Source organism: Glycine max, chromosome 9, assembly GCF_000004515.6.
Source record: "Glycine max cultivar Williams 82 chromosome 9, Glycine_max_v4.0, whole genome shotgun sequence".
In the NCBI taxonomy this organism is placed as follows: Eukaryota; Viridiplantae; Streptophyta; class Magnoliopsida; order Fabales; family Fabaceae; genus Glycine; species Glycine max.
Genome location: NC_038245.2, coordinates 41,747,440 through 41,757,892, shown reverse-complemented (window position 1 = coordinate 41,757,892; position 10,453 = coordinate 41,747,440). Strand labels below are relative to the sequence as shown.

Sequence of the window (10,453 nt, the reverse complement as noted above, 5' to 3'; positions counted from 1 at the left end):
TCATATATTTTTTATGAAAAAAAAATCTCTTTCCAAATATTTAACACACTTACCTATTTAAATAATCTCATATTAGTTGATCCTCATTTACAAAGTAATGAACATACCCAAGTTAATTGATTACTAGTCTTGTTCCCCAACTACTACATCCAAACATGTGTCTCCAAATCTCAATCCATATTGGGAATATATGATATACCAATCTATCAAGCATCAACTTAACTTTAATTTAAGACCCTTTAAGTCCATATTCCTCCTCCTTATTCATGCATGCAAGCTCTAAGAGACAAGGAAACACCATGGTCAAAAGTGGGTCAAATAAGGAAGATTGAGTTGGATTGAAGAAGCAAAAGTGGCTTTAAAAGGTTCACAAGCTCTTATCATTTTCCTGAAGTTGGAGAACCCACATTGCCCATCCTCTTTTGAGCATGCTCTGGCCCATTCAAGCTGTCCTCTTCTCCTACCAATTTCATGGATGCAATGCATCTAACCCCTCCTTCCCCTTTCACTAAACAATTAATGACAACAAATGTGCTATAATCTCACTAATATTTTCTCTCCTCAATCATTCACTTAATGAATTGGCAACATCCACAAGATTTTATGAATTCATTGGTTTAAATGGGTTCCATGGACACTGTTCCCCTTGGATTTGCCTTGTGCTTTGTCATGTTACTACAATCTGTTGCACTCACGCCCCATTACTCTGCCAAAATGGATAAGCAATTTCCTTGTTTTACCGACAAACGAGATTTTTAAACTACTTGTTGACAAATGACCTTTGGCTCAATTGACAATACTTTTATGTGAGCATAAAACATAAACTGAAAGTTACTATTTTCTTTTCTTTTCATCTCATAATAATCAACAAATTGCATAAAATCCAAATGATATCAGATCACACAAGCTTCTAGGAAATACTCCTGCCTCTTAATTAACATGGGTCAACCAAAGAGAGACCAAGAAAGATATTGAAAGAAAATGTTAAGACAGATCTCATAATTAATATTGATATTATGATAGTTCAAGTATAACTGAATTCAGATCGTAAAGTTCAGTGTTCGAGTTTTATGAGGTAAACAAAAATATTAGTTAAAAGCAAAGATTTTATTAAAGTTGATAAATCATATTATAGAAATAGCCTAATCATTTTAAAATTGATGGATACTTTACACATATAACATATTAGAAAAAAAAATCTCATGATAAATAATTTTTCTTGAAGATAATTTTTGGCTGAGTCAAATGATTTTGTGTGATTCATTTAATTGACTTCACAAAATTAGATTGGACTTTTTTGTTGTTGTCCTAATAGGGGTCCACCACCCGTTAGTTTAATGGTTCCAATTTCATTAACAAGACCTTCTAGCCAGGTTCATCTTATCAAAAGCCTAATGTAGGGATTAGTCGACATATCCCAAGTGAATAGCGACTCCTCCTTAAAAGAACTTAAAAAGAAAAACACCGTTGATTTTGCAACAAAAAAGAAACATTTGTTAATAATATTGTTGTTGCCGTAGGTCCTACAAGACATGGACCTCCTAGTTGATTCATGATCGCAACAATTCAATCTGGGTCCATGTGTGGAACTTGGTAGAACAAATGGAATCACGTGAATAGTTTTCCACGGTAGTTTTTGCAAGTAAAATATTTGCCAAAAATTGTAGCAAGATTTGGAATTAGTTATTGACGATTTATTTATTTAAGATTTTTATTCTCAACCACCAAAAAGAGAGACATATATGAATAACCAGCCGAATTCAATTCAACTTAGAATCTCAAAGTTCAGATTGACAAGTTACAAATAGACTTCTATGGCAATTGACAAGAAAACTAATAATACTTTGGATTCAAATGCTAAAATTTGAAATTAAAGTCTTGGGTTGGGTTGTTGCCTTCGATGTTACCAAAATCATTTGTTTTTGCAACCATGATAACCCAAGTTTCATTGTTAAAGAAAATAGAGAAAGTGAATAGCTAGAGGGGTAAATGGTTTCATCAAATTCAATAATTTTTAGAATGTCTATACTGAAAACTAATAATCAGATTTAATAACATTCGAGAACAATTTTATTCCCAAAATCATAAAAAGATATATATGCGCCTTTTCTATGCAGAAAATTAGAGAATCTTTGTACTCCCATGAACTTTTAAACTTTGAAGTATAAATGTATCCAGCAAGATTGATCTTGAATGAATAACCATACTATATAATCCTTGCTGAATAATACATTATTGCTACAACACATGGTGGCTAATATTATATTCCAAACACATCAGTTAACAAATAATTTTTAGGTTCAAGATTTTACATGCATACTGTAGCAATTAATTCCAATTATTGTTTGATTAATTAATAACTCCTAACTAGCCTAGAGTGCACATGCTTCGGTCGTAGACAGAAATACATCAGAGATTTTTTTTTTTTCTTGTTATTTATTTTTCCTTTATGATCAGTATTGGTGTCTGCGTATTTGGCCATACACTGTCAAATCTGCAAGTACTGCAACCAACCAAACCATTCCAAAAAAAAATAAAAATGCAGACTCTTTTTTTTATTAACTTCCATTTCATTTCTACACATGTCCGAAGGATTGTACAAGCAAGAATGTCCACTTGCATGCGCTGGTAGCACATAGTGGAAACAAATTGATCTTTTAAACTTTGTAGAATTAAAGTAAAAGAGCAGATGAAGTGTGATCTTCATGTCTTGTATAGCTGCTGAGTTAAAACATCCAAAACTGAAGTCAAAGGGGCCATGCTGGTTGAAAGAAAGAAACTCCTCCATACCCTTCTTTCTTATACTTTCCTAGCTCTTTTGCCTCGGATGCCCTTGCTCTCTGCCACAAATCAAATATATAAACTAATATAAGGTACTTTCAATTTGATCTTCAAATGGTAACTATTCATACCCTTGTCTACTATCTAGCATATTTCATATTCACCACCTCCTATATCTATGACCTTATATTTATTCTTATCCATCACAATAATTTGTATATATATGAATCGAGAGGTTTTCATATATGCTCATCAATTAAATACCACACAAATGAGCTATCATGAAAACCAACATATAACTTTTTTTTACATTAAATAAGACCATGAAATTTTTAGAAGTAGGTACCTGCATTGTTTCCAAAGCATCTGTCTCGGAGTTGAAGTCATAAAATGTACTTGCTGCAGTAAGCTTCAAAGAAAGGAACTGCAAAAAGCCAAACGTGAATTGCTATTAATATCAATTAGAATATGTTAAAAGTATTTTTGCTAACAAAAAAATGAACACTATCTTCTTCTCTTCTTTTTGACTTTTGATCCCTTACCTCTACTTGATGCTGCAAAGACTGCACATAGTTTATGATTTCATCCAACATTACTGCCATACCCATGGTCTGCAATCATTAATGAAAACAAAAATATAAGAGTTTGGTTCCTTGAAGTTAGACTTAGACAAATTGGAGATTTTAAAGGAAACATGTCTCTACCTTGTAACATCCTGGAACAATGTTCTGTAAGCACCTTAATTTCTCATTGATTTTCCCTCTTCTAACCTGATCAACAATAAAAGACATACAAATATTGTATTAGTCCACGTTCATCACAACCAAAGAACAAGACAAATATAGCCAAAGTGATTGAGTATATTCATATATTATCGTTTTCTCTTTTATTTTTGAGTTGAAAATATTTAACAATTCTTTCTTGGCTTGAAGAAAGGTGAGTTAGGAATTATATACATATACTCACCCTTTCTGCTAAACTGTGACTATCTGTAGCTTGACCTCTTCTGGCTCTGACATGAACCACTTCCTTTGCTTTCTCCTCTTCTGTTACATTGCTTTTTACTCTCTTCCCTCTTCCAGAACTCTGAAAATATTCACAGAAAAATAGCAAACCAAATTCAGTCTTGCTCTTGCATAGTACAACTTTAAACATAAATATATATATCCAACACAAAACATGGTGCGTGGAGAAGAAAAGTGAAAAATAGTAGAAGAAGTTTACATGTTTGATCTTGCTTCCACTCTCAGAAACTGCAGGAGTTGAGTTAGCTGAACTTGTCTCAGGAAGATCCACTGATTTCCTTTTTTTACCTTCATGGATCTCATTTTCTGCTTGGAAAATTGGGAGGGAAACAGGAAGTGCATTGTGGTTGACAAGGGCAGGGAAATTTTCTTCCAAGTTTCCTGGAAACTCAGGCTCTTGAGGGCCCAAGAAAGTGTCACAGGAGAAAGGCACCAAGTTGTGCATAGTACTCAAGTTTGAGTTTTCTAGGACATGTTGGTTCATCCCTATGAACTGGTTTAGGAGTTCCATGCTTGGATCAATCTCTAAGAATGGAAACTGGGAGGGTCTAATAATATTGCTTTGCAATTGCATATTTTCTGTGAATTCAGCCATGTGATTTTAAAATGAGAGAATGAGTGAGTTGAGTTGCGTTTATGAGGTGTTTTAAGTGGTATTTGGATAATGTGGGTTACACTTGTTCTATTTATACTGTGGAATTGTGGTTACATTGGTGAATAGGACCATTCTGAGGTGGCCACGTGGCACCTCAAGCTTCTGTAGTTTTTGTTCCCTTAGTTGGCCCCTTGCACAGGGGAAAATGTCCAATATCAATAAGGGCCCATGTTTTGTGAGAAAAAAGCACGCCTAGTTTTGGAGCTTTTAGACTTTTTTTATTTTATTTTAATTTGTGTTGTGGTATCATTCAATTTTTAGCTCTAGCTAGTGGGAATTGGAAAAAGTGCACTTGTTTAGTGCGGAAAAGCATGGCCTTGATGCAAAATCTTCCAAAATATATGACCTTTCTCCTTCCTTATTGTATGTGAGCACCATAACTTGCATCTTTCTTTTCTTGTTTTATCTTTTAAAATTCAGACTTTAGAACATAATGGAAAGTAACTTTAACCATTTCTTGAACCCCTTAGCTCGTGGTGCATGAATATTGATTCACAAGTTTCTTAGTCCAAGACCACAAGTATCATGAGACAAAAGCAATCGTCCTGCTTAAATAAAATAAAATAATTATGAGTGATAATTTTTTTAAAAAAATATTTAGTGAAATTCAGTATCTAAGGTTTGAATTTAAGACTATTTATTAAACCAGAACAATTATGTATCATTTAATTTATATGTTTGATGATATTTGTTAATTTCTACAACATTTGATTAGTGAGGGCTTATTTGTTCACTAGTGTTTTTAGATTATTTAAGATACAAAATTAAAATAAAAAATTAAGGGGAAAATATATATAAAATTATAAAAATATTTGTATGATTAAATTCATGTAAAATCTAAGCATGTAGATAAAAACAATTAAAATTATAAAAATAAAAAATAATGTGTATTATTATTTAAGAAAAATATCATAAAATATTTAATTATACTAAAGAAACAATTCTATTTATTAAGAATACTTGTACTTCTTGTTACAAAGTCATATAAATCAATATGGTCAAGGTTTTGCTATTTTCTCGTAAATGTGTCTAATTCTCAATACAAAAAAACAGTTTCATTCCAAAAAAAATTGTACCAATCAAATTGATTTTAAGCGTACGAGAAATGCAGCCATAAAAATCGTAGATAAAACAGTAGTATCCGAATGAGATCATTGTTGCCATTGGTGCGTGTGATTGATTACTTTGAGACTATTATATTAATGTAATATAATTTTTAGGTTTTTTTATTTGGAATCTAATTAATCATTTCCATATGGTGTTTTTATTGTGATTTTATGTTCAAGTTGAGGACTTAAGTGTAAACTTTAATTAAAGATTCAAATATTTAACTATTTATATGTCAATAACTCTAAGTTATTATAATATATCGTTTACACTTTTTTTTTAATATATTCCTTATTTTATTGATTTATGTGCCTCTTGCTGGTTTAGGAATAAGGTGAGCTGTGACTGAGACATATATAAATTTCACCTTATAAGAGTAAGAGTGTATAAAAAAAAGAAGTGTGGTGTACATAATTTTCTTGATTATTTTATTTGATTTAATAATACATTACGCTAGATTACTTTTGGGTTTATTATTTTTTTCCACAAAATATAGTGATTGAAAATTCATTTTTTTAATATAATTATTTGAATAAGAAAAAAAAGCTAACTACTGAAAAAAAAAAAAAAGCACCCTGGAAAGATTGTCACTTTGTTTTGCGCCCCATTACAATTAAGCATTACCCTTGGTGAACTAGAATTTTCCATATGGTGTTGTGATGTATACTGCGCACACAAACTGTCATTTTAGAGTGCGATCTTTTGTGCAAGTTGTTCTTCTGGCTTGTCCATACTTGAGGCCACATAAGCATGGTGCTTTATATTCATCAGTACCATGAACCTTATTGCTCCACCCCATTAAAAGTATTACGTAATTGAGAGTATATATAGAGCCATTTAGTGAACATGATGAATGTGCAAGAAAAGGACGAAAATATAGCTTTCTTAGTGAGCAAGTCACATCAAGAGACTGTTTGGTCAACATATCAAGCACCCTAAACATGAATTTCAATGTTGAAATAATGACGAGAAATTTTCTTTCACCCAAGAAAATTGCTATTTACTACGAAGGAATTCTCATACAAATTGATACCAAGGCTACTAGTACTATGCATTTTATTGTACAAAAGTTAAATAGAAAATAAATAAAAATTAAACTAATCAGTTTGTTGAAAATTCAAAATAAAGCAAGATAACGATAAAAAAAACTGAAAAAAAATTGAGAGATCGTTGGATTCCAGAAATTGGCTATAGAGGATCCAAGTCTAACTAAAATTACATGTACCAATCACATTTTTTTTACTGAATGTACCAATCACATATCAGCAAGTTAAAGATATCTTAAGTTAATTATTATAACAAAATAACTATACATAATGATTTTTTATTAAATGACAGGTGTATAATATTTTTACTTGTATACTAGCTATTTTCTATTTGTACAATGTTTAATCATTTTCCTTCATGGAAACATGGTTTAGAGTTTAGACTCTTAGTGCTAAAATACACAGATGCATGATTAAACATTTTTCTACATAAAATTATCATATAAGAACAATTCATAAACTTAATCTTCAATCTCATTTAAACATGTTAAAATTTTAAAGAAAATATATAAATCTAAATAAATTCTTTCAAATACTCTACAAGTTGTTCAACCTTTCAATTCCTATAGTTACGCCACACTTGCCTTTGATTTGATGAACTGATATTTGAGAAATGAATGAACCAAACTTTGAAACAGCCTTCTGACATGTGGGGTGTATGTTTGGCCTGCGGCAGTTCATTCAATTCTCATTAAGGGTTACATTCTTTGGTCTCACATCCTAAAGAAATCATATGGGCACTGAAAAAAAGTAGGAGTTGCCCCTATATATATACCCAATTGTAGTCTTGCCAAAAATGGACATGCTTTGATCATTTGCTTGTAGCATTGACGGCTCACACACAAAGACAAATTGGAGTTACTTAACTTTAGGACAACAACTTTCCTATAGTAGTAAATTAACATTTTATTACCCTTTTGCAAAACTACATACTTAGTTTGAAAAAAACTAAATTTGTAAGACCTTATGAACTAGAAGGGGTTTTTTGGTTGTCATGATGTCACACTCCCCCAATGGGAAAATATCTTCCATATTAATTATAAACGTGCAATGGTGAAGTTAAGGTTGCCCATGCATTAGCATTTAAGCCTTAGTATAAATTAATGGTGTGCAGGCAAACAAGTTACGCTGAAAGAGAATGCCATATATAGAATTCCTTGCATATGGATAATGCTACAATAGGTAGCTATAGGCCGGATTTACCTAACATAACTGTAATTGTTTTGACTTTTGACCTTTGTGGAGATAAAACGTACTCTCATGCACTTGTTTTCAAACATCCTTCTTTATCTTGCCTTCAATTTTTTAAGGTAACATTTCTGATAACCACTAATATTATTATTTTAATATTTTTAAAAGTTTGGAGATTTTAATTCTGGAAAATATGAGAGAGAGAGAGAGAGGGGTGCCTATCTATCAAATATTTGAGAAGTTAATTTTATGGAAAATTTACTTGGACTTAATTGATTATACTTTTCAGCAAGTTATATAATTATTGATGTCTTTTACAAAATCACGCAGACTAAATACCTTTTAATTTTATTTTTATATATTGGATTAACATGATAAAACTACAAGAATAATGTTAGATAGTATGTTCACTAATACTCAAAACATGCGTGTATTCACTTGAAAATCAAGAACTATATATCAATACAAATTTCTACGTTTAAAACGTGAATTTGATTCAAAACTGAAACTTTAATGGGTCATGGCTACCTATCATTTAAAGCATCTCGCACAATCAGAGCTCCCCTCTGGACACATGCATGGTGAAGGAATGTCGCTGCATTATTCGCTGCAGCACCGAGTCCAGCTTAAAAAAAATACTCTTGGAGAGTTAAATACTACTGAAAAAAAAAATGTGAGACAAAGAGAGGGCACCCATATGTCAGATAATTTTGAGAAGTTAATTTTCTGAAAATTTACTGGGAGTACTTGACTGATTATACTGAAAATAAAAACTATATTAATACAAAATAAAGAAAGGAACAAAGGTAAACTTGAGAATAACATGACTTTGGTTCTAAACTGAATTTGTTTTGGGCACAAAACATGAAAGTTTTCTTTTTCAATTTTTATTATTGGAAGTTATCTTCTAAAATTACTATTTTTACAAGACTTCTAAAATTACTTAAAACAATTAAAAGAGATTAGTAATTTTGAGCCTAATTAAGCAAAATACCTTTAGTACATGTAAAATATAAGGTTATAAACCAAAAGTGTTAGATACCATATTAAATTTCATCTTAAAACCAATTAATATTAAATAAAGTTGCTCAATAGATATATAAACTGCACTCTAAGGATTGAGGCAGTCGATGTGGGACTTGTGGGACTTGGATATTTTCCAATAAAAAGTAAATATTTTTTTCTTTTATATTCCATTTTCTTTTTCTTTAAAGAATGCCAAACAATATTTTGCTTAGTTAGATTCCAATGGCGTCGGCCGGGATTAATTATTTCACAAAAACTACACACACACAAAAAATCACAAACTTATGCATATAGACTTAATTAATTAACTTCCAAGAACAAAACTTCTTGCGAAGTTTGGCACCTTAATTAAACCAAAATAGATCATAAGTATATATAAGGCATATATCAAGCTCCAGATTGCTAACATTTCTTTTATCACACTTTTCCAGTAATAGTCCGGATCTGTAATTAGGTTTTATTACATGTTATATGACAAATAGAGGATTGAAGAGGAATATTAATTTAATTTGGATACTAAAATAATGTACCATAAAGGTGTCTTCTCCAGTACAATGAGGAAGTGGACTGTTTTTTCTTTTAATAGAAAAAAACAAATTACAGTTTTTTAAAATTTGTAACCCCACTCACATCATATGAAGCCATAACAGTGCCACCATATATATTACTACAATAGGATATTTCGTGGCTCAATTGCAATAACCTCAATGTAGTCCAATTATAATATCTTCAACCTAACCATGTCCACAGGATTCAACATTAATTCCATATTGTTAAATTTTCCTTTAAATATTTATGCAATCATATACTTGAACAACCTCGGAAAGATGACGGATTAAGCGACGAAATACGTCTACTTTTTTTGACCCAAAAGATGATTTGATGATTGATATGATGCCCACTTACTTATACTATGTCTAAATGCATCCTTCACATCTAATGGCCTTGGAAGGAAACATTTTCAAGGAGAAAATTGTATAAGTGGGTGCGTATGAAATCAACTATAAATGGAAAAGAAAGAAAGCTCAATCTCTCAATAGTCCATTAATTACTACATTAATTTGATTGTGGTTGAACGATATCATTCATTTTAATAGTATTAGTATATTGGAGAGGGGGTTCATTGAATCCTTTGGAGTGGCTTATTTGAGGTGATTGATTGATATATACAATATCCTTTAGAGTGCATGCAATGTATAGTACACAACACGCTTTTGCTTCATCAGGCTAATTAAGAAATTATACCTTACCACCAATTGGGTCTTATATCCGTCACGGCCACCGTTAAAATTTTTGCAATACCAGTTTTAATTTAGTTCATGATTAAAAATTACAAGGACATATAAAGAAAATGAACTAGTTTACAATTTTAAAGATAATGAAATTAACAATGACAGTGTTAACAATTTTTAGATTGGATGTGCTAATTTCAACATAATCATAATTATTTTTCCTTGAACTAACAAGAAGTATATATACAATAAAATAATAAAAGGAGAATCATGAAGAGTAAATAGTATGCGTAATTTTTACCCTATGATTTAATCATATGCATATATAAATTGACATATATAATAAATTTATTGATTTTTTATAAAATTATCTCAAAAATTATATTAATA

General features: G+C 30.9%; 1 protein-coding gene across 1 annotated transcript; it reads right to left on the bottom strand.

Annotated features, from left to right (window-relative positions):
* Positions 1-2,546: 2,546 nt before the first annotated feature.
* On the bottom strand, positions 2,547-4,534 carry LOC100806942 (transcription factor BEE 1). Its single transcript, XM_003533316.5, has 6 exons — positions 4,006-4,534; positions 3,748-3,867; positions 3,486-3,551; positions 3,324-3,392; positions 3,128-3,205; positions 2,547-2,840 (listed from the first exon to the last, which is right to left on the bottom strand). The coding sequence occupies exons 1-6, from the start codon at positions 4,399-4,401 to the stop codon at positions 2,748-2,750; spliced, it is 822 nt and encodes a 273-aa protein (XP_003533364.1). The 5' UTR covers positions 4,402-4,534; the 3' UTR covers positions 2,547-2,747.
* Positions 4,535-10,453: the final 5,919 nt, after the last annotated feature.